At 37.9% G+C, this 24,833-nt stretch overlaps 1 protein-coding gene across 18 annotated transcripts in view; it reads left to right on the forward strand.

The window, feature by feature from the left end:
- The window catches only part of TP63 (tumor protein p63), a 262,688-nt gene that overhangs the window by 223,171 nt on the left and 14,684 nt on the right, over positions 1-24,833 (forward strand). For 11 of the 18 annotated variants that reach the window (XM_063620521.1, XM_063620534.1, XM_063620529.1 and 8 more), the window contains 6 exons: positions 6,784-6,970; positions 9,193-9,308; positions 10,339-10,448; positions 11,085-11,221; positions 11,829-11,911; positions 15,292-15,428. In XM_063620521.1, coding sequence (XP_063476591.1) covers positions 6,784-6,970; positions 9,193-9,308; positions 10,339-10,448; positions 11,085-11,221; positions 11,829-11,911; positions 15,292-15,428 — 770 coding nt within the window. Of the gene's footprint in view, positions 1-6,783; positions 6,971-9,192; positions 9,309-10,338; positions 10,449-11,084; positions 11,222-11,828; positions 11,912-15,291; positions 15,429-22,236; positions 24,098-24,833 lie in introns of those variants that run through there. The other 7 variants (XM_063620522.1, XM_063620530.1, XM_063620533.1 and 4 more) reach the window with 3 other exon arrangements.

Consider the following 24,833-nt stretch of genomic DNA (forward strand, 5'->3'; position numbering starts at 1 on the left):
TTCTTAGGATATAAAAAGCAAGAGCTTTAAAGGGAAAATATTGATAATTAAGTATTTTGGAAAAGCAGGAAAAAAAGCCAAGCTACAGGCTGGGAGAAAATATATTTTTTAAATGTATATCTGATAAAAGACTTGTAGCCAAAATACATAAGGGACTCCTAAAACTCAAGAAAAAAAGCAACCTAATTAACAAATTACCCAAAATCACCAAAATAACCCAATTAAAAAATGGGCAAAAGACCTGAATGGATATTTCTCAAAATAGGATAAGCATATGAAAAATGCCTAATATCACTAATCAGAGAAATGCAAATCAAACTACAGTGAAATACTACTTCAGTTAGAATGGCTATTAACAACAAGATAACTGTTAGTGAGGATGTGGAGAGAAGAGAACCTTTACATACTTTCAGTGGGAATGTAAATCAGTACAGCCATTATGGAAAATAGTATAGAAGTTCCTTGAAAAATTAAAAATATAACTACCGTATGATCCAGCAATCTCACTACTAGGCATATATCCAAAGGGAATAAAATCAGTATGTCAAAGGAATATCTTCACTCCTGTATTTATTGCAGCACTATTTGCAATAACCAAGATATGCAGTCAACCTAAGTGTCCATCAAAGGATAAATGGATAAGCAAATGTTGTGTATATGCACAGTAGAATACTATTCAGCCAGAAAAACATAATGAAATCCTGAGGCTGGGCATAGTGGCTCATGCCTGTAATCCCAGTACTTTGGGAGGCTGAGATGGGAGGATCACTTAATCCTAAGAGTTTGAGACCTGCTTGGGCAACATAGTGAGACCCCATCTCTACAAAAAGCATACACCAAAATTAGCTGGGCATGGTAGTCCTCACCTGTAGCCCTAGCTACTCAGGAAGCTGAAATGGGAGAATTGCTTGAGTCTGGGAGGTCGAGTCTGCAGTGAGCCGTGATGGCGCCAGTGTACTCCAGCCTGAGTGACAGAGCAAGAACCTGTCTCAAAAAATAAAAAAAGAAATCCTGATCCTGCCATTTACAACAACATGGATAAATCTGAGGACATTATATTAAGTGAACTAAGCCAGGCACAGAAAGATGTAACCACATGATCTCACTCAAACGGAATCTAAAAATGTTAATCTCATAGAAGTCGAGAGTAGAATAGGGGTTACCAGAGGCTGAGAAGGGGACGCAGGGTGAGGGGAAATGGGGAAAAGATGGGTCGATGGGTACAATATTACAGTTAGAAGGAATAAGTTCTGTTCTATCGCACAGTAGGGTGACTATAGTTAACAGTAACGTATTGCATATTTCAAAATAACTAGAAGGGTGGATTTGGATGCTCTTACTACAAAGAAGTGATCAATGTTTAAGGAGATAATGGATATACTACATATCCTAATTTGATCATTATACAATATAGACATGTATCGAAACATCACATTTTACCTATAAATATATACAATTATTTTGTATCAATCATAAAACAAAACCTAAAAAGTGAAATTTCTGTATTACAACAGGGGGAAAACACAGTCTGTATTACAATTTTTTTTTTTTTTTTTTTTTTTTTTTTTTTTTTTTTTGAGACGGAGTCTCGCTCTGTCACCGAGCCTGGAGTGCAGTGGCACGATCTTGGCTCACTGCAAGCTCCGCCTCCCGGGTTCACGCCATTCTCCTGCCTCAGCCTCTCCGAGTAGCTGGGACTACAGGCACCCGCCACCACGCCCGGCTAATTTTTTTTTGTATTTTTAGTGGAGACGGGGTTTCACCATATTAGCCAGGATGGTCTGGACCTCCTGACCTCGTGATCCGCCCGCCTCGGCCTCTCAAAGTGCTGGGATTACAGGCGTGAGCCACCGCACCCAGCCGTATTACAATATTTTTTAACTTAAAAGGTACAAAATATTTGAACAGATACTTCAAAAAATATCAAATAGTTGTATAGAATTATATAACATGTAAGTTTGTTCTTATTTTTATTATATATAAATATGAATGAAATAAGTACCTGAAAAGATGTTCAACATTATTAATCATCAGAGAAATGTTAATTTAAACCACAATGAGATCTGCATACATATCAGAATGACATCAATTAAAATAACAGCTGACAATACCAGATGCTGACAAGGATATGAAGTCCTCATATACTGCAAGTGACAATGTAAAATGGTACAACCGCTTTGTAAAGCTATTTGACCGTTTGTTAGTAAACATATACTTACCCAGCAATCATATTCCTAGGTATTCAAGAAAAAATGGAAATGTACATCCTCACAAAAATTTGTACATGAATGTTCATAATAGTTTTACACACGATAGAAAAAAATGGAAATAATTGGTGAGTTGATAAATAATGAAGTCTATTCAAAAATACAATGGAATGCTGACACATGCAAAAACCACAGATAAATCTCAAAGGCATTATCACATAAGATTATATACTATATGTTTCCATTTACATAAAATTCTGGAAAGGTAAAACTAGCGGAAAGGAGAGGTACATGATCGTTGAGGCCAGGAGCTGGGGAGGGGATTAACTTCAAAGAAGCAAAAGATAATTGGAACAGGGATGGAAATATTCTATATCTTGATTGTGGTAGTAGTTACACGACGGTGTCCATTTGTCAAGCCATCGGCTTTTGCACTTAAAAACTGGTATACTTTGCAGAAAAGTATACCACATAAAACAAAACCCCCATACAAAAAAGAATAAATTAGGCCTTAGAATGAAAAGAATCTCAAGTCAATGTTGAGGAGCAATTTAGACGTGAATTTTTTAAATTCCACAGAGAAAGAAAGATAGTAAAATAAGCTATGTGTGTTCAAATTTACAATTTCTGCTGACTTGAATCATCAGGGTATTTTAAAATCTTGCTGTAAATCAGATTCCCATGTTCCAATCTTGGGGAAGCCGGGAAAATTGGAGATGATAGTGCTATTTTGTAAGGGATACGGAAGTGGGCAAGTCTAAGGACTTCTTAACACACATAGACCAGGGAGACTGAACTTAGTACTGGGTAAAAAAAATAAAGGTCATCATGGAACAGATTTGCAAACAATGAAGTAAACAGAGTAGCAGAGATTTGGCTTTGTAAAAAGAAAAAAAGCGATTGTGCCAGACCACTTCAGCGCCTCTAGTTGCTGAATTGCAGGACTGGTAATTGAACCAAAAGCAATAAACATAATGCATCTTGGCTGTGGTCAGATATTTTGATTTAGTCAAATATGAAACCCTCACCACTAAAATTGGAAAATACGGTTTGCAGTACAGATACAGCACTAGCTGAAAAGTGATATCTGAATTGTCCTGGCATGACGTGGAGAGCAGAGGAAAAAGAGAAGTGTACCACACTGGGAATATCACTTTTGTTGTTGTTGTTGCTGTTGCTTGCTTGTTGCTTTTAATTTTTTTAGGTTTCAGATTCAGTGGGTACATGTTCAGTGTTGTTACATGAATGTATTGTATAATGGTGAGGTTTGGGCTTCTAGTGTACCTGTCACCCAAATAGTGAACATTGTACCCAATAGATATTTTTTAACCCTCATCCCCTCCTACCTTCCTCATTTTTGGAGTCCTCAGTGTCCATTATTTCCATCTTTATGTCCACGTGTGTCCTTTTTGGGTTTTTTTTTTTTTTTTTTTTCGTATTTTTAGTAGAGACTGGATTTCTCCATGTTGTCCAGGCATGTCTTGAGCTCCTGCCTGCCTTGGCCTCCCATACTGCTGGGATTATAGGCATGAGCCACTGTGCCTGACCACATGTGTATTCACTACTTATCTCCCACATATAAGTGAGGACACATGATACTTGATTTTCTTTTTCTGAGTTGTTTCACTTAGGATAATGGCCTTCAGATCAATTCATGTTGCTGCAAAGGACATGATTTCAGGGAATAGCATTTTGAATTTTGGGTGATGATCCTATGGTGTGTTTGAAGCATTAAAAAGTTGTATGGGTAGAACATGGGGTGAGAAATGTGTGTGGGTGGGAGTGGAGGGGTAGGAGGAATTAGAGATAGATGAGGCCATAATACAGAGGGCCTCATAAAGTCCTCAATAAACCATGTTAAAGAGCAAGACTGTATCCTTGAATTCCCAGAGCCAGCTGGTATAATCGTCCAGGTTGTCTTCCACCTGGCCCAAAGTTTTTTCAACTCTATCACTTGCTGCCTCTCCCTACAATTAAATGAGTAAGCAATATACTGAGAAATTAATAAAACTATGTTAAATAGATCACTTTCGAGCTCCATTTTAATTCTTGGAGAAGAGTATAAACATTGTAATTGATTCAGAAAAGAAGCACAATGTTGGAAACTAGAAAAAGGTAAACATTTGCATGGCTGAGTTAAGAGAAGAGAGAGATGAGAAACTGTTATTACAGGACTAGGATAGACTCATGTACCAGTTACTAAGCAGGTTCTCGGGCGAGTCCTTTCTGTACATTTATTTTCTTATTTATAAAATAGGGATAATAATTCAAGTCAATTATCTGTTATCTGCAATTCTGAAGTTCCAAGAGCTCTGAAAATCAGAAGTTGGTTCAGTTTTATTTTGATTTCTTAAGTTTGTGGCACACTCATTTGATGGTGAAACCCAGGCTTCGTAGTCATTTATCAGTTAGTATGAATATTTATGAATTCTGCAGAAATAATGTTTGATCTTATGGTGCTACCCTAAATTCTGCTGGATACATTTATATGTTATACAAACTATTCTTTTTCTAAAATCTGAACAATTCTGGATTCTGAAAATTCTGGCCCCAGGGGTTTCAGATAAGAGATAGTATGTTTGTAATACCTTCCTCTTAGGGTTGTATCAGGATAAAATTTCTTAAGACAGAACTCAGTAAATGATGAAGCTATTATTATTTATCATTAACTAAGCTTAAAAATTAGATTCCCACCCCCATCCCCGAGAATGAACAAGAATTAGCACTTGATGATCCTTAATCTTATTCTTAATGCTTTTATACTTTACTCTGTCAAGCTTGATTTATAGTACATCAGTTATTAAAATGGAATGTTTTTCGTAAGAAGCTTCTACTCTGAACACTTAACCTTCATTTCTGCAATCTTTACATACTTGGAAGGATACCTTATTTGCCTTTAGGTATTAGTTGACAGACTTATTTTTCAGTCATCTTTCCTAAGGGTCATCTTACGAAATTCATGGTTAGATTATGCATTATATACCTCCTAACGAAAGCACGAATGGATATGCTTATTTTCTTCAAGTTCTCAATAAAAGGAAGTTCTTAATATGTCATAAAACAATTTCTGTGTAAGTCATTAGTTAAAAGCACAAGAGCAAAAATACCCATCTAGATTTCATTCAGTGTTTCCCAAGTAGAGTTTTATTTTTGTGGTTGAATTTTGGCATGTTTCCTATTTCTTCAAGCTATATAAAACCCTTTTGCTGTGTCTAATCCGTGGCCTGCGGGCATGGAGGACTGATTTTGCAATACTTTTCTAGCATTGGGAAACTTTTAACTAAAAATTTCGTATGCTGGAATACTTGGAAGAAAAGGAAAGGTCATTTAAACAAATACTATATTTTAAAATGAAGAAATAAAGCAACTTTTAAAAGTGTGATTTTTGTTAAGATACTTGCCATTAGTGAGAGTTAGGGTGGGACATACCAGTAACGAATCCGATTGCCACCATGGCTCTGCCCACCCCCATCTTTCCTCTGGGAGGATGTTGGGGCCAACTTATGATTGCAACCTGTGTGTGTGTTTATCCTTTGTTTGGATACATGTTACTAGGTGCCCCACTCTTGGCCAGCAATTCCAGTGCCTGGGTGGTTTGCCTGAGCAAAGTGCCTGAGTTGGTAGGAATGTAGTGATAGAGCTTTGCCCCAGAGCACAGGGATGATGAGGTTTACTACAGTGTAAGGATTAGAATGAAGGTTCTCTTCTGCTTCAGAAGTGGGAAGAGGAAGCAACACAGGATAGGATCTCTATCTGGTTCTAGGTCTCAGGCTTTCTCCAGCCCGTTTTGCCAACTTACAACCAACTAACCACCACTAAACTTCCTCTCCCTGGAGAAGGAAAAATTTCGCTCACTTGTGAGTGAGACGATCTGCATCCAAATCCTTTCTGTGCCATGATTAGCTGTGCTACATTAGGCCAGGTGTTTTTAGGAGTTTAGGACAGAACGGCCCCATACAGCTCTTGCATTCTCCTAGTCTATGTATGACATTAGAAGGAAAGTGCAGGCATTCAGGGGCGTTCTTGTTTTACAGTTTCAAGCAATCTGACATCAGGTGAAATCTCTTCACTCTCTAACAGATATTCCATCTTAAAAAAATCCCGTGAACCCTAATTCCTATGAGTCTCTCTAAAGTATATTAAAGACTGGATTAATTATAATCTAGGCAGAAATCTGTCTTTATGGTTGTTGTTTAATATCACTCAGTACATGCCAATACTCTTCTTTCACTTAGTTGATGGTAATCCATGAAGCTACTCATGGTATCACTCATTTAAACCCCTCTGAGCCTCAGCTTCTTCATCCTAAAGGAAAATAACAGGAAATAATGGCATAAATGTGTTTTGATAAACATAAAACCTTTTGTAAACATAGGGTTTTATTTATGATAGCACAAAATATTAATATAACTTCCTCTAATAACATTGACATATGTCACATCTATAGTAGCCAGCAGTAAACATGCAGCATGCAGCTCTAAAAAGTGGACAGATTTTCATTGTTCTGATTTGGAATGTAACAATATCTCCTGTTGGTTCTCTCCTTCCTTTCTCCACTGGCCCCAACTCTAAGCAGTATTCCACTGAACTGAAGAAACTCTACTGCCAAATTGCAAAGACATGCCCCATCCAGATCAAGGTGATGACCCCGCCTCCTCAGGGAGCTGTTATCCGTGCCATGCCTGTCTACAAAAAAGCTGAGCACGTCACTGAGGTGGTGAAGCGGTGCCCCAACCATGAGCTGAGCCGTGAATTCAATGAGGGTAAGCAGAATTTGAATCTCTAACTGTTCAGCCTCCTTGAAAGTCAAGATTCTGTGGGTATTTTTGTTTGAGACCTACCTACCTGGTTCAGACTTCTGCACTCTGATGGCAGAACAGTCTGACAGTATCTAAGGATAATGATAAATAAATTCATGGCTTTCATAGTGGTTGAACTATTTAATATTAGTAATTACTAGATCACCTGAATTCTTGGTTATCTTTACTCCTTACTGCTTCCTTCTTTTTATTTTTCTTGCCTTTAAAATAAAATAAGAGGCCGGGTGCGCTGGCTCACGCCTGTAATCCCAGCACTTTGGGAGGCCGAAGTGGGCAGAGATCATGAGGTCAGGAGATCGAGACCATCCTGGCTAACACGGTGAAACCCCGTCTCTACTAAAAATACAAAAAATTAGCTGGGCGTGGTGGCGGGCGTCTGTAGTCCCAGCTACTCGGGAGGCTGAGGCAGGAGAATGGCGTGAATCCCGGAGGTGGAGCTTGCAGTGAGCCAAGATTGCACCACTGCACTCCAGCCTGGGCGACAGAGCGAGACTCCATCTCAATAAATAAATAAATAAAAATAAGAGGGTGCAAGGAGACTACATGGTAGCTATTCTACTTCGCCCAGGCTACAGTATCTTCAGATTTAGTGTTTTCCCAGAAAGATTCTCAAGTCTAGACCAGTCGAAATCTGGAAGGGTAAGAGAAAGCAGCACCAAATGAAAGAAATAATGAAAAAAACAGAAGAAGAAAGGGGAAAAAAAGATGAGAAGGCAAGTAATGGTTAAGGGGAATAAATAGAAGGCCTAGAGCATACTGTGGGCAGTCAAATAAAGGACTGGGAGTCGAGGGATGAGGTATCTTAAAGGCCGCCTTTAGGCTCTATATCCAGGAATAAATCATGCCTCCTATTCTGCATCTCAGATCCTACAACAATTTAGCAAAAAAGATCAGTATTTCCAAGAGTTCCCTTAGATCTGATATTACCGTTCCATGAAGGGAGACTAAATAGAGAGTGCTGAAAAGTGGAGAATAAGAGCCAGATAAAGCATAAGCAATCCTCAAAGAGTATTGAGGGTGCCAAAGGTGTCGGGGGTTAGGATACTTTATAGAAAAAATATTAAAATATAAGGATTGATAAATATAGAGAATATAATTGTAGAGAAAATTAATGGAAGAAGAAAGAGAATGGATTGGAATTTAAAAGAAGAAAATAAAGTCAAAATACTCTTTAAAAAACTATTTTTTACACATTAATTTCGAGTCCTTGCCCACATGGCCATATTATCTGTACGTTTGTGTCTTGTTTTTCACTTAACAATCTGCCATAAAGAATATTGCAATATAGATAGACTTCATTATCAGCCTACCTAACTTGGTATTTCACCAAGATAACATACTATTTGTGTTTTCTCACTTTTTAAACATAAAAATTGTTTTTAGTTTTAACCATAATAGATGATGCAGCAGAGAACATTTTGATACACTTCGCTTTTTACTTTTATTGAATGGTTTTTGTAGACTGGGACTATAGGACCTAAGAGCTGTTAAAAACAGCTTTACGGGTCCCAATTCTTGGAGCATCTTCTTTTTTCTGGAGCTCTGCTAAATATCACAATTTTATGAAACTTTACTCAGTCTCTTTTTTAAAATTGCATCCCTTTTCTTACACCCAACTTGGGACTCCTTCAACACACAAACACCAGAATGTTTCTTGTCTTTATAATCAACACAATGTTTAAAAGTTGAGGAGGAGGAAAGAAGAAAAAGTGGAAGGCATATCCTTGCTATCTTCTGCTTCTCAGTATATTTGCTGGTCAGACTTTTGGGCAGCATTTTCTCAGTTAAACTGATTATTTTTTTAATTAATTTGCTTATTTCCCTTTCATTTTCCAGGAAGCTGGCAAAATTTCCTCCACGATGAGGTCAGAGATGCAGTTATAGAGTTCCATAAAGCTTGAGTCATTAATCTTAAACTCCAAATTATAGGACTGTTCCCTTAAATATAGATGTGCATTCCAGCCCTTTCTGTTGCTATAAAGGTTTTGACACCTTCATGTATTTGATATCTGGCTACGGGATCTGTTCGTTTCTTCAAGGATGCACATTTTCTTTATTATACGGACTACTTCTTTTGCCACCAACATCCTGTTCATGCAATTTCATTTTATTTTCTTTATTTTTAAGGTAAAGAACTAACTCTTTTATCGTTTTCTGCTCTGCAGGACAGATTGCCCCTCCTAGTCATTTGATTCGAGTAGAGGGGAACAGCCATGCCCAGTATGTAGAAGACCCCATCACAGGAAGACAGAGTGTGCTGGTACCTTATGAGCCACCCCAGGTAAAAAGCAAACCAAACCAAAACAACACTCTATGGACTGAGTAGACCTGAGAGAACATCTGTTTCAGCAACAGGGATGTTTCTAGCATCTATCACTGTCTTAGTTCTTGTCATCAAATATGTAATATTTTTGTATTTTTTTCTACCTATTCTCCACATGCTTTCCCTTCAGAATACCTAAATATGCACTGAATCAACTTGGTAACATGGCTCTGTGTCCATATTCCCATCTTAAGGGCAGATAACAATTGAACTGGCAATTGGGTGTATAATGGGATTGTTTTATCCAACTGGCAATTGGACGGGTAGTTGATATGCAATAGTAGTGGATGCAAGTGTTACCATAAGTGGGAAAGCCTAAGAGGGATCTCTTAGCTGAAGTTTGGATGAACAGATGATAGATTCGTAAATCTGTTTCGTGAAGCAGAGTAGTGTGGTTGAAAGTACACTGGTGTAACAGAACCCAAGTTCTTTGGTTTCCTGGCTTGCTGTGTGGACCTTCGGCAACTCTCTCTCTCTAGGCTTCAGTTGCCTTACCCATATGTATGTACTTTGGACTAGATTATTTTTAATTCTGAGAACATTTTGAGCCCTAAGATGTTATTAATGGAAGTATATATTCAAATCTATATTATACCGTTTTATCCACATAAGGAAAATATTCTTGGAGCATTGCTACTGTTTTTGGCAATTATTCCCAGTTTTCCCTTTTCAGTGATATTCATGAAGGTGGTATAGCCTATTTGAATTACATGATGTGGATCAGCTTACAAATGAACAGGATCAAAGATCACAAAATCTGTTAAAGCCTGTCTCACCTAATGTAGTGTTCAGTGTTGCAAACATTAGCTTTAAGCTTCCCCGGAGGCAAGATGAAGAAAAATCTACAACAGGGTTCAGAGTTTGCCCTTTTAGGAGGAAGCGTATCACTTCATCAGAAGTGGAATTCCTTAAATAGAGGGAAGAACTGAGAGGGAACAACGTCAGTTTAAACCATTGTTAACACAGATTATTTTCCCCTTGTTTTCAGGTTGGCACTGAATTCACGACAGTCTTGTACAATTTCATGTGTAACAGCAGTTGTGTTGGAGGGATGAACCGCCGTCCAATTTTAATCATTGTTACTCTGGAAACCAGAGAGTAAGTGGCATATGTAAAATTGTCATTCTACGCAAAAAATCATGAGCAGAGGGCAAAGTGAAATTGTGGCTGCTTTATCATTAATTTTGCACGTACAGTGGAGAGCTTGTCCTTTGTGCTTTAAATCCTTGCTACAAACAGTTACATAAAAGATCTAAGAAAGTGGAGACAAAGGAAGGTGGGTAAAGTTAAAAGGAAAAAAAGAGCTAGAAAAGTGTGCAAGTCACTTCATACCTGAATTCTTAACATTTGACTGGAATTGTTCTGATTAGACCGTGGTCCTCAAGGCATTTGACAGTTTTTTTAAGTCTGCGCTGCCTTAGGGGATTTTATCCTTGAGACATCCACTGGCTTAACTCAAGTTTCCTTCAAAATATGTAGCTAAATACAGCTGTTCGGCTAATAGCTCGGAGGTCCTTTGGAGAACAAATGGAATGTTATTTACTAATATTACTTGTGGCATGTTAGCACTTTTGTGTTCTGCCAAGTGCTTTTGGGTCCATTCTCAAAGCCGCCATGGCTAAGCAGGTGGCACATTGGTGATGGCCCATCTGGGAAGTGGAAGTGGGAGATCTCCAGGGGACTTTCAAAATGCTTTGAATTTAACTGTTTCTTCCCCTTTATTCTAATTCCTAGTGGGCAAGTCCTGGGCCGACGCTGCTTTGAGGCCCGGATCTGTGCTTGCCCAGGAAGAGACAGGAAGGCCGATGAAGATAGCATCAGAAAGCAGCAAGTTTCGGACAGTACAAAGAACGGTGATGGTACGAAGCGCCGTAAGTAGATGTAGTGGCCAAATGGGGTAGGGTTGAGTCTTCTCCAGATGTTGGAGAATGAGGTGATATTGGAGAAGCTGCATGATAAGACCTGTGACCTTCAGCAGCAAGTGGGACGTCAGCCCTCAGAGCCAGTGAGAATAGGTACAGCATTGAAGTGGACTCCAGGCATGTACTACGGCTTTACAAAAACAAGTAGTCATTGTGACAATTTCTCAGTCCAGGGATTCTCAAAATGTGACTTCCACACCAGTAGCATAAACATCATCTATTCACAGACACACACCAGCAAGATACGGGCTTTCCTGCAACATTACTTAAGCCAAAGGCTATTTCCCAGCATACTGAATTTCTTTTATTTATTCTTCCCCACCATCCTTCCACCTCCTTATTGCTAGGATCACAATCAATGTAAAAACAATTGTCCCCAGTTAAATGGACGTTTAGGACTAGAGCCCCTAATCTTACATGTGTTGCTGGTACTACTGTGTGTTTGATATGTATATTAAATCGGATTAATATTAATATTTAATTATTAAGTATATTTAATATGCATTATTGCTTTAGAAATGTTCCCAGGATGAAACTTGCATTTTTCCTCCACCAGCGTTTCGTCAGAACACACATGGTATCCAGATGACATCCATCAAGAAACGAAGATCCCCAGATGATGAACTGTTATACTTACCAGTAGGTCTCCCTTGGGTGTTCATGGTTGCTTCATTTTAACCTTCTTTGAATGGGCTTTTACAGTATGATCATCATCTCGTTATCTGTGACAATGGGAAAGGAGGTGTCTTAGTCAGTTGAAGCTGCTACAACGAACTACCGTAGACTAGATAGATGGCTTACAAACAACAGAAGTTTATTTTCTAGAGTCTGGAAGTCTGAGATCAAGGTGCCCCTCTGGTCGGGTTCTGGTAAGAGTTCTCTTCTGAGTTGCAAACTGCCATTTTCTCCTGTATTCTCATATAGTGGAGAGGGCTAGAGAGCTCTCTAGGGTTTTTTTTTTTTTCATAAGGGCACAAATCCCATTTATGAAGGCTCCACTCTCATGACCTAAATTACTTCCCAAAGGACTCACCTTCTAATGTCATCCCAGTGGGGTTCAAATTTCCATCTATGAACTTTGGAAGGACATAATCCTTCAGTCCATAATGGGGAGGGGGGAAGGGGGTTGAGAGCTGGTGATACAAAGGAGAGAAAATATGTGTTTTTTAAAATTAGAATATTATTCTTTCTCTCCATAGTTTTGCACTGTATTACTAGCACGAGCTTCCCTACTTACCTACCCACCCAACTAAAGCTAAACTCCTAACATAATTTTTCTTACCCTAATGTTTAAAATGAATTTGTCCTTCATTATTTGAGAATGATAAGATTATCCTAGGCAGCATGGCCATAGAAATTTAAGCCTAAAATGTTGTCAGAAAAAGTTCACACAATTGATAATGCAGCAATGATAGCCTTGACTTTGATGTCTTTTAGGCAGCACTGTAAAGCAAGCCAAGCAAGGCAGAACCCTGAATTACAGTCGGCCCTCCCTATCTGCCTGTTCCATATCTGCAGATTCAACCAATCACAGATCAAAAATAGTTGGAAAAAAAAATAAAAAAATACACCAATCAAAATAATACAAATATAACAACAATATAGTATAACAACTAATTGCATAGCATTTACATTATATTAGATATTATGAGTAATGTAGAAGTAATTTTAAAGTATACAGAGGATATGCATAGGTTACATGCAAATACTACACCATTTTATATAAGGGACTTGAGCAACCTAGGATTTTATTATCCATGGGGGCCAGGCGGGGGTGGGTAGTCCTGGAATCAATGCTCTGCTGCTATCAAAAGACAACTGTATATGTAAATGGCCAGAAGTCTTAGCCCAATTATTATGTAAGAACCTCATTAATTCCCACAAGGGCCACTACTTCTCTTGGGATCACTAATGAGATCACTTTATTAGATTATGGTTGCAGTTAGTTGAATTCTTATTGCATTAGGTCTTTGCCATGTAGGGTGGCAATGACGTTTTGGTGGCTGGCATAGCCCTTGATGCCATCTAAAGTGATGACATGAGACACAGCCAAGCAGGGCCAGGAGATTTGACCATGAACTACTACCCTGGGATTGAACTAATGAAAGTCAACAGGTTTAGGTGTGCTGCACCTTCTTCCTCATCTTCTTTGGGTCCTGACTCTCAGGGGAATAAATTGCCAGTAGACTAATCAGATGGTGAGTTAGCTGAGATTCCCAATGTCTTGTTTCTCAAGCTATATATGGAAACTGACTTGTGATGTTAAAGTAAAACATTACCCTGATACACTAAATATTCCAAAAGTCTTAATATGTCTTCAGCTGATAAAACAGGAACTGCTTGAAAAATTATTTTAAAATTTCAGTTGGTTCTAAGAAGGAGGTATCCTTCTTAGTGTCATGTCTCAAGTTGAGAGAAGACTTAGCCTAAATAATTTATGGGTGAGGAAAAACTCCATTAATTTAATATATATTTTGTTAGTGTTTGGTGAGTGGCAAATATGCTAGACCTTGAGCATTTAGAGTTCAGTAGGATGCAATTCTTACTTTCAACTACCTTGCCTTCTATTGAGGACACAAACAGTTATAATGTAATAAAATAAATGTTTCCTAGATCAAGGCCTAGTGCTGTGTGAATACACAAGAAGTTCCAAAGATGCAAAAACTGTAAGAGTAAGAGCAAGAAAAGCTTCTCAGAGAAGGGGCCCCACAGCTGGGATGAGTAAGAGTTAATTCAACAAAAGGTGGAGAACATCTTTCATTTCTGAATTCTGACTAATTCTGCCTTTCCTACTGGGTGCGGCAACTAGGGTGAGGCAGGTAAAGTGCCTAGTGTGCAAAATTTAAATAGTCATTCACTCCCAGGGCAATGCACATGTGCGAAGTGCCTCTCTTGCCTCATTCTAGTCCTGGCCCTGCTCATCCTTTTTTTTGGTTTTTGTTTGTTTTGAAACAGGATCTCACTTTGTTGCCCAGGTTGGAGTGTAGTGGCAGGATCATGGTTCACTGCAGCCTCAGACTCCCAGGCTCAAGCAATCCTCCCACCTCACCTCCCCAGGTAGCTGGGACCACAGGTGCCGGCCACCACGCCCGCTAATTTGTGCACATTTTGTAGAGAAGGAGTTTTTTCCCGGGGTGGTCTTGAACTACTGAGCTCAAGCAATCTGTCCCCTCCCAAATTGCCGGGATTATAGGTGTGAGCCACCATGTCTGGCCCCTGCTCATAATTGTAAAAGCCTTTAAGAGCTTTTATTTAAAGATTTTAAGGGACTCTCTTAAAGAGAGAAACATATTTTATCCCACATGAAAACTTTTATCCTATTAGACATAGTTACAATCTATTCTTATTTTTTGTAGTTTAGTTTTATGAAGGTATTGCAAAAATGGTATTGGTGGGTATGTATCATCTCATCGCTCGTAAGAGAAATATAGGATTAGGTTTCTATGCACCTCTGGTCACATACATTTCATCAACAGAATAATATGTAACTTTAAGAGACATTTATTTAATATATACTGTTGACTCACTAACATCAGACTCGTGGCCAATTAGCCTTATAACTCATGCCTGAATAAAGTTTCTCTAACACACATATTTTCTTCATAAGGCACGGAACAACCTTCTCACACTTAGGGACACTAGATAGCACTTCCGCACTGCCCTTGAGGGTCTTTTAAATAACAAAATCACCAATGAAAAGGACAAAAATGTAAAAACATGTGGCGCTAAATAGACCATGAAAAGAACGTGGGTTTACGGCATAAGAACTACAAGATGACAGAGCATCTCCTTGTTCGAACTCAGCTGGGAACGCGCACAGTTGACTCAAATTTTTCATCACTCTGCCCAGGTCTGAATGACCACAAAAGGGCCAAGAGTATTGATTTTCATGTTACAAATAAACACTGGCAAATAAACAAATTGCAATTACGGAATCCTCGGATGATGAGGATTGACCACACTTCTAACAGTTCTACAGCTTCTCATGTTTCCTTCTTTCCTTCTGCTCACTTCCATAGGTGAGGGGCCGTGAGACTTACGAAATGCTGTTGAAGATCAAAGAGTCTCTGGAACTCATGCAGTACCTTCCTCAGCACACAATCGAAACGTACAGGCAACAGCAACAGCAGCAGCACCAGCACTTACTTCAGAAACAGTGAGTGTATCAACGTGTCATTTTAGGAGGCATGAGTGAGGGTGACATTATTTGGATCAGCAATAGGGTGATTGATGAGCAATGCGGAACATAATGGGAGATAGCAGATTGTCATAGATTCAGATGACCTGGTGTGGCAACCCTCTTTCAGTTGCAACTTCTTTTATGTGTCTTATTATGACCTTCCCTTGGGAATTCCACTCATGTTCTGAAATTAAATACAAACCATTTCTGGTGAATTACAAAGAAACTCACACTAACAGTTAGTTCTCTTCTCTATATGCCTGATCCATACACACTAACAGTAAGTACACACTCTATTTGGTAGTAATGTGTATATTTGAAAACATGAAATCTTTTCTCATCCCAGTGGATTGTCTTGTAAATCTCCTGGGATGCACACTATCCACTTTTGGGAATAACATTGTAGACCAGGGATAGCAAATAGACTTTACTATAATATAAAGTGACTTGTTTGAATGCTGTAGTGAGAAGAATTCCAAGACCTAGTGCATGATAATTGGGGAAATATCTGGGTGCAGAAGGATAAGGTAGCATCATGTTGTCATATTTTAGCATCTCTGCTCTAGATTGTCTTCCAGCAGTACATTTTTTACATAAATCAAGCCAGATTTTTCAAGTATACTACCATATACATATAACCCATTTATATGTTAAGCTTTGCCTTGAATCTTGGATCTTTCATAAAGTTATTTTATGACTGACTAGAATAGAATAGCTCTTATGAAAGGATGACAGGTTGACCAATCAGGACCCTGTTTATATTTACCTTTCTGTGGTTAAAAATAATCACTTGTTAGCTTAATTAAAATATTATATGTGTCCTGGAAGTATCGTCAGAGACTCTGTAGATAAGTGTGAAATATGTACATTATGAGCCCACTTGAGTAATGTAGACTTTCAACTTCATACTTTAGGCAAAAAAGAAGTCAAAAACTATCTTCCAGAGGCAAAGATTATATTTTACAATAGAAATACAAATGAACAATAAAAATGGTTATTTTCTATGTTATTAGCTGTTGTAGGGAGTTAGCTATGGAAAATGTAATAAAGAGGGCTTATTACTATTATTATTATTATTGAGTCTCGCTTTGTCACCCAGGTTGGAGTGCAGTGGCACGATCTTGGCTCACTGCAACCTCTGCCTAGTTGGGACTACAGGTGCGCACCACCGTGCCCGGCTAATTTTTGTATTTTTAGTAGAGACAGGGTTTCACCGTATTGACCAGGCTTCTCTGGAACTCCTGACCTCGTGATCCACCCACCTTGGCCTACCAAAGTGCTGGGATTACAGGCGTGAGCCACCGCGCCTGGCCTACAATTTTTAATAAGGGGAGGGACAATCAAAAGAATAATATTTCATGGCATGTGAAAATTATATGAAATTCAAATTTTAGGGTCCATAAAGTTCCATTTATGGAACAACCACTCTCTTTCCTTTATGCATTATCTTCAGCTGTTTTTATGCTACAACCACAGAGCTGAGTAGTTGCAAAAGACAATATAGACCAGAAAATCTAAATATTTACTATCTGGACTTTACAAAAAGCAGCTTGCCAATTCCTGTACTACATATGAGACCTTTTCCTATTAACTGGAAAAAAAAAAAAAAAAAAAGACAGGAAAGAGTACTGAAGAGCAACTAGTTCAGCATGATATATTACTTAGTGATGCTTTGGAGGTCATTTTGGTATAGTCAAACTTCCAGAGGGAACAGGAGGAAATTTGAGGGTGTTTCTTAATACCATGACACACATATCTTAGGAAAGGGAGATATCCCTCCTGGGTCCATAAATGATGTTACAGGTCTCTGTTTCTTTGATCCTGGTTGTATGGTTTTATAAGAACTAAATCATCTTTCACTTAAATATGTTAGTATATATTTCCATCTGATATCCCAAAATATCCATATGATTAGCAATGGACATTGTGTCTGCAACTCTGAGTTCTAATTCTCCTTCAGAATACACTGTGTGATTAAACTTTCTGCTCAGGATTACAAATAAAACCATACCATTAAAATTTGCAAAACTTTTATGCTAAAAGTAAATGGTGAGATCCCTTCTGGCCAAAAAGGATCTTGGATGCTCAAATAGCTTAGAGTCCTTTGAACAGAGAATGTGCTTCTTTTCTCTCTGCCGTCTACTCCACTCTGTAGACAACAGGTGCTCAGAAAGTGTTTCTTCACTATCAGAGATACATTCATATTGATTAAAAAATAATAATAAGGCCGGGCACAGTGGCCCACACCTGTAATCCCAGCCCTCTGGGAAGCTGAGGTGGGTGGATCACCTGAGTTCAGGAGTTTGCGACCAGCCTGGCTAACATGGTGAAACCCCATCTCTACTAAAAAATACAAAAAATTTGCCGGGCATGGTGGCGGGTGCCTCTAATCTCAGCTACTTGGGAGGCTGAGGCAGGAGAATCGCTTGAACCTGGGAGACAGAGGTTGCAGTGAGCCAAGATTGTGCCGCTGCACTCCAGCCTGGGCAACAGAGAGAGACTTCATCTCAAAAAGAAAAAGAAAAAAAAATACATATATCTATATGTATGTATTATATGTATGTCTGTATTATATATATATAGACTATTCTTAGCTTGCTGTAGTTTGATAGTCTGTCTTATAGATAAATGAGTGGATCTCCTTTCATTGCTTCTTGAGGGTCCAATTTTGTTTGATAGGTGTACTTGGAAGTTAACATGTATATTCCAAGCTAGAAAGGTATTAAAAGATTTTAGGAAATCCTGAAGTGGTTTCTCAGGTGGCATTTCAGTATCTAATAAAAACAACACCAGCCTTGAACAGATATCTTTTTTGTCTGAGAAAGTGAGGCATGCCCATCCAGATATAAAATGCAGTTAATGACACAACCTCATTGTCAGATGAGGCTGGAATAGTTGACTTGATTCACGTCACATATTCTTATTGAAGATCTGCTATGTGAAAGCATTAAGGATAGAAGTGAGAAAGATGTAGCTCCTGCCTTCCCATGGTCTACAATTTAATGGTGAATTTCTAACCTTAACACTCTGAGTTTGAAGAAAGCTCTGGAAATTTATTCTCAGCATTGTGCAAGTTAATAGGACAATTTTAAACAGTTTCCATGGATCATATGAGAAAAAGAATAGTTTCATGTCATTGTTTTAGAGACTTGACAAGCCAGGAGGATTGCCATCATTCAGTTCAGGGACATATGCTAAATGTATCTGTTTTTATGGCATACATGAAAATACATAACCCTCTTTTTCTATATGATGAGTATCCAGTGCTTATTGTCTGACTGGCTCATATTGCTCTAAAGGGAATTTTTTATTCATATTTCATAAAATAATCTGTGTCACCAGAGAAGAAAACACATATTAATATTGTGTTATCTTTAAAAGCACACAAGATTTTAGGGACATATTTACACTTCTTTGTATATGTGGCCACAGATAGGTAGTGAAGAACTAGTAGCTTCATAGTTCCCTGGTGTGTTCATTTAAATGTATTATATGCATGTTTTTGAGTTGGTATCTCACAGCTGTGATAACTTGTGCATGGAAATCTAACAGACTGCAAAATTAAATCTTTGCAAAATATAGACATTTGGTCTAATTATGTGTTTGTAACATTATATATACATGGGTCTCCAGTGATTGATATTCATCTATATAAATCCTTCAGTTGAATTCTTCAGCTGAGTTTTTTTAGCTCTTATTTTCATGCAAATCTCCAAGAAAGAGCATGAATGACTAAACAAAGAAAAACGAAAATCTAATTTCCTGGCAATCATTTGAAAAGAATAAATCAGCTTGGAAAATACCTATAATAGCCTGTGATTTTCTTTCCAAAAATGTAGTACCAATTTTATGCTGGTAAGGAATCGATTTTGGATTTTTCTTTATAGTAGAGGGAAAATTAGTGGGAAGAGGATGTACTTTCTGTAAGGTGGCACTACAATATTTTTACTTTAATTGCTCCTATTAGGTTCCCACTGTGTGTTTTCTTCTGCCTGCTTTTCGTTTGTGCATGGTTTTTCTTTTTTAAAAAATTTCTTTGCATTTACCTTCATGATCATAGGCTTTATGGAAGATAGACTTTACAGAGTTGCTGTGAATCAAATTGTCATAGATACAAGTAGGCTTTACACTATGAAGAAATGTGATTTTAGTTGATTTGCATACATTGGAATAAATATAGAGAGTTATGTATCTTGATCCCAGAATCTCATAGAAAGACAAATCGGACCCTATCTTTAGACTTCTTGCCGTCCTATTATCAAGTGGCATCAACGCTTAAGGCAGCTTTGCAGAAGCCTCTTGAGACCTATTTAGCAATGTTTTGACTTCTGTACTTCTGATCAGCACTATTTCTTTTTTCATTTTTTAATAGTTTTCCCTTACTCTTGGCTTCCAGCGTAAACGTGAGGCTGACATCACTTTGGTAACAGTTTTGCTTCGGCTAGATCTTACTTCCCTCTGGAAATTTATTTTTGAGCTTCTACAGGATGAATTTTATTTAAATGATAAAACAGATCTGTGACATCCTGATGAGCCCTTAGTGTTTCCTTCTCTTTTATGATTACTTGACAATTGTGGCTCATTAGTAACACAAGTCAGAGATTATTAGAACAAAGCAGGATCTTCAAGTCCGTGGTTCCAGCCCCTCACACCATAGCCGGATAAACTGAGGCTCTGTGATTTTTCTAGCCAGTTTATAATAAAGCTAAGACTAGAATCAGATTTAGAACATAGAGCTCTTTGTAATGTGTTTTGCTTCATTGGCAGTTAAGTCAGTAGTTAATTATAAAACTTAAACATCTATTTCCATTTTTCTGTCTTTTTTTTTGTATGATTGTTTTAGAGATGGGGTCTAGCTATTTTGCCCAGGCTGAACTTGGACTCCTGGGCTCAAGCGATCCCCTCCCTCAGCCTCCCAAGTAGCTGTGGACCACAGGCACACCCCACTGTGCCTGGCACGTTTTTCTGACTCCGTTGTTAGTTACTTGGTATTTATTCTTGTAGATTCAGTTTAAAGTCCCGTATCTTTAAACTTGTTTGGCGATGGTTATCATCAAGAATATTGATATGTTTTTCTCAGATTCATGTATCTGAGAGAGAAGCAGTATTTTCAGGATTATCAATGTAGAAGAGAGAAAGGTACACAGTCTCCAAACTGATAGAAAATGTCAACACCATATTTCTAGGTTTGACAGAGAAATCCTCCACGTTTCCAGAATATCTGTTTGAAATTGCCAGCTTTATAGGTTAAAAACAGATGAATATTGATAATTTCATATGATTCACCCTTATAGTTATTATGGAACTACACAAGCTTTTACAGTTTCCTTTTTTTTTTTTTTTTTTTGAAACAGAGTCTTGCCTTGTCACCCAAGCTGGAGTGCAGTGGCATGATCTTGGCTCACTGCAATATTTGCCTCCTGGATTTGAGCAATTCTCCTGCCTCAGCCTCCTCCGTAGCTGGGATTACAGGTGCCTGCCACCATGCCTGGCTAATTTTTGTATTTTTATATATATACATTTTTTTTAGTAGAGACGGGGTTTCACCATGTTGGCCAGGCTGGTCTCAAACTCCTGACCTTGTGATCACCCCAACCTTGGCCTCCCGCAGTGCTGGGATTACAGGTGTGAGCCACCACGCCCAGCCTACAGTTTACTTTTGAATTTCATAGTTATGAAGTTTTCAGGGCAGAGATTTATTATCTCTGAATTGGTAATGAAGAAAAAAGATGATTAATTAAACTCAGATAGATTAAATTACTTTTGTAACTTCTCTCACCTCATTGCAGAATCAGGCTCAGTCCTAGGTCTTATAGGTCTTTAGTTGGCTGTACGTTGCTTCCCTATCCATTTTTATTCGGGCATATTCTGTTAAGATGATATCAATTCTTGCTGGTGACATGGTTTACTGAATCCTAGCATTAAGCAAATAAAAATGGCTTTGTTCCTTTGACAGGCATAGCCAAATGTGATTCAAGAAGCCAATCTGGGAAACAATTTCCAAACAGTTCATGAGATTGCCCAACTTTTAGCAAAATAAAAGGGTTTATTTCTGGCATCCTTGTGGTGTAAATAATTTCTTAATTAATGCAAAAAATTGCTTTCTTGGGTTTGATATATGCATTTATAGGCTGGGTTTGTTACTCAAAGGATTAAGGTATTTATCCATCTCAATCTGGGAATATTCAAAATGCTCATTAAACAGTTCTTTGTAAATGCATGATGACACAGGCCCCATTCTGATAATATCATATTTCTCCATACCTCACACTTGGGCTAGACAAGAACTGTAATGAGGGATAATAATTGACCAGATGACATTTTACAAAAGATTAAAGTTTATTCTTCTTTCTTCATTCCTTTTTTTAATTGAGTCCAGTAAACCATATGCTAATCACTGTGTTAAATACCTTGATCTACCTTATCTCAGAGGTCCTCTACTGATTCGCCTTGGGTAACTTATTAAAAATATGTTTTCCTGGACACCAGCTTGTGTTGGAAGAGAGTCAGGAAAATGCATTTTTATAAGTTTCACAAGTGATTCTGATGTTTATTTCTGCTTAACTACTACAGCCTTATCCCATTTCTTCCTCATAAAAATCTTGAGAAGTCTCAGTAATTGTAAAAGAAGATAAATTGGAAGAACAAAAATAGCTTTTCAGGCACTCTCTTCTGTCTATACTATGATCATGAAGGTATAAGGAGTGTGTTTCTGTATTCAATTGATTTGCATAGATGAAGTCCTAAGCCTTCATTTTTTCTTTTCTCTGGTTCCTCTCTGCAGTCTCCTTTCAGCCTGCTTCAGGAATGAGCTTGTGGAGCCCCGGAGAGAAACTCCAAAACAATCTGACGTCTTCTTTAGACATTCCAACCCCCCAAACCGATCAGTGTACCCATAGAGCCCTATCTCTATATTTTAAGTGTGTGTGTTGTATTTCCATGTGTATATGTGAGTGTGTGTGTGTGTATGTGTGTGTGTGTGTGTGTGTGTATCTAGCCCTCATAAACAGGACTTGAAGACACTTTGGCTCAGAGACCCAACTGCTCAAAGGCACAAAGCCACTAGTGAGAGAATCTTTTGAAGGGACTCAAAACTTTACAAGAAAGGCTGTTTTCTGCAGATTTTGTATCCTTAGACCGGCCATTGGTGGGTGAGGAACCACTGTGTTTGTCTGTGAGCTTTCTGTTGTTTCCTGGGAGGGAGGGGTAAGGTGGGGAAAGGGGCATTAAGATGTTTATTGGAACCCTTTTCTGTTTTCTTCTGTTGTTTTTCTAAAATTCATAGGGAAGCTTTTGAGCAGGTCTCAAACTTAAGATGTCTTTTTAAGAAAAGGAGAAAAAAGTTATTGTCTGTGCGTAAGTAAGTTGTAGGTGACTGAGAGACTCAGTCAGACCCTTTTAATGCTGGTCATGTAATAATATTGCAAGTAGTAAGAAACGAAGGTGTCAAGTGTACTGCTGGGCAGCGAGGTGATCATTACCAAAAGTAATCAACTTTGTGGGTGGAGAGTTCTTTGTGAGAACTTGCGTTATTTGTATCCTCCCCTCATGTGTAGGTAGAACATTTCTTAATGCTGTGTACCTGCCTCTGCCACTGTATGTTGGCATCTGTTAAGCTAAAGTTTTTCTTGTACATGAAACCCTGGAAGACCTACTACCAAAAAAACTGTTGTTTGGCCCCCATAGCAGGTGAACTCATTTTGTGCTTTTAATAGAAAGACAAATCCACCCCAGTAATATTGCCCTTACATTGTTGTTTACCATTATTCAAAGCTCAAAATAGAATTTAAAGCCCTGTCACAAAATCTGTGATTAATTTGCTTAATTAGAGCTTCTATCCCTCAAGCCTACCTACCATAAAACCAGCCACATTACTGATACTGTTCAATGCATTTAGCCAGGAGACTTATGTTTTGAGTAAGTGAGATCCAAGCAGACATGTGTTAAAATCAGCACTCCTGGACTGGAAATTAAAGATTGAAAGGGTAGACTACTTTTCTTTTTTTTTACTCAAAACTTTAGAGAATCTCTGTTTCTTTCCATTTTAAAAACATATTTTAAGATAATAGCATAAAGACTTTAAAAATGTTCCTCCCCTCCAACTTCCCACACCCAGTCACCAGCACTGTATTTTCTGTCACCAAGACAATGATTTCTTGTTATTGAGGCTGTTGCTTTTGTGGATGTGTGATTTTAATTTTCAATAAACTTTTGCATCTTGGTTTATCTTGCAGTTTTTTTGTTTCTGTCTCTCTCACTTTTTTCCCACTAAATACTAGAATATTCTCATGTAAGTGCTTGAAGTAGCATGCGTAGGTCTAAGGAACAAGAATAATAGAATCATCACTTTGTTCCTATGTACATTTCTTCTGTCAGTATCTGGTGTTTTTATTTAAGACACTCTGTATCAAGGTCATCAGTTGTAACAATGAACTAAAATGCCTAAACTAACTTAAAAAAAAATACTTTAGCCCTATGAGTTTTAAAGTTTGTCATAGGAAGCCAGGCACCATAGACCCATTTATTGACATTCCTGACAAACCTCTAGTTGTATGTTAATTTGCCAAATTTACTAAAGTGAATTTCAATCAAATCCAAATGTTTTAAATAACATGGCTTCTGTGACATAGACATTAGCAAATATTTGGCCAGAAATCAACAGTGGAACCTATTGTCCAATTTTTTTTTTAGTTATAATATGTGTTTAGCCCTGAATGATTGCTTTTAAAAGCTTCATAAGAAGTTCTAACCAAAAAAACAAAAAAAAAAAAAACTAGTATTTTAGATAAATATTTCAGAAAAACTTTATATTTGAGATAAAAGTATATTAGTAAAACCGGACGCTCCTGTTATATTTGCAAAGTGTTTTTCAATTGGTCTAATAACTTTGATTCACAAAGCCCTTAAAGGATTTGTGAGTATGTTTCGTTTTTTGATATTCGCTTTTCTTTCAAAAGGGTTTTTCTTTTCTTTCAGCCTATTTTTAAGTAAGTTTTTGATGTGTTTATAGTGACTTGTATATAAATGCACATATTTGAAATGATGGAAAATATTAGAAAATTACAGTTTTCCCATCTAGAGAATAAATGCTGCACTGTCTTTAGAAGCCGGATAACCCAGCTAGAGAGAGGGGTCACAGGTAGGCAGTGCTGGCTAAAATTGAGAGAAGATACGATTCTTTTTCTGATGGTCCATGTTTTCCCTTTTTTTTTTTTTTCCTGACCTTTCTCATAGCAAGGATGCTCTGCTCCACCCTCAGTATCCCTTTCTGCTCCCAAATTCTTTACTCCAGAAAGGGTTTGTTGAAATAGATTTAGCCTAAGCTATCACCAAATCCTACTAGAGAGTTGCTTTTTAATCAGCAATGGAAGATTTTAGCCA

Source organism: Symphalangus syndactylus, chromosome 17 (assembly GCF_028878055.3).
Source record: "Symphalangus syndactylus isolate Jambi chromosome 17, NHGRI_mSymSyn1-v2.1_pri, whole genome shotgun sequence".
NCBI lineage: Eukaryota > Metazoa > Chordata > Mammalia > Primates > Hylobatidae > Symphalangus > Symphalangus syndactylus.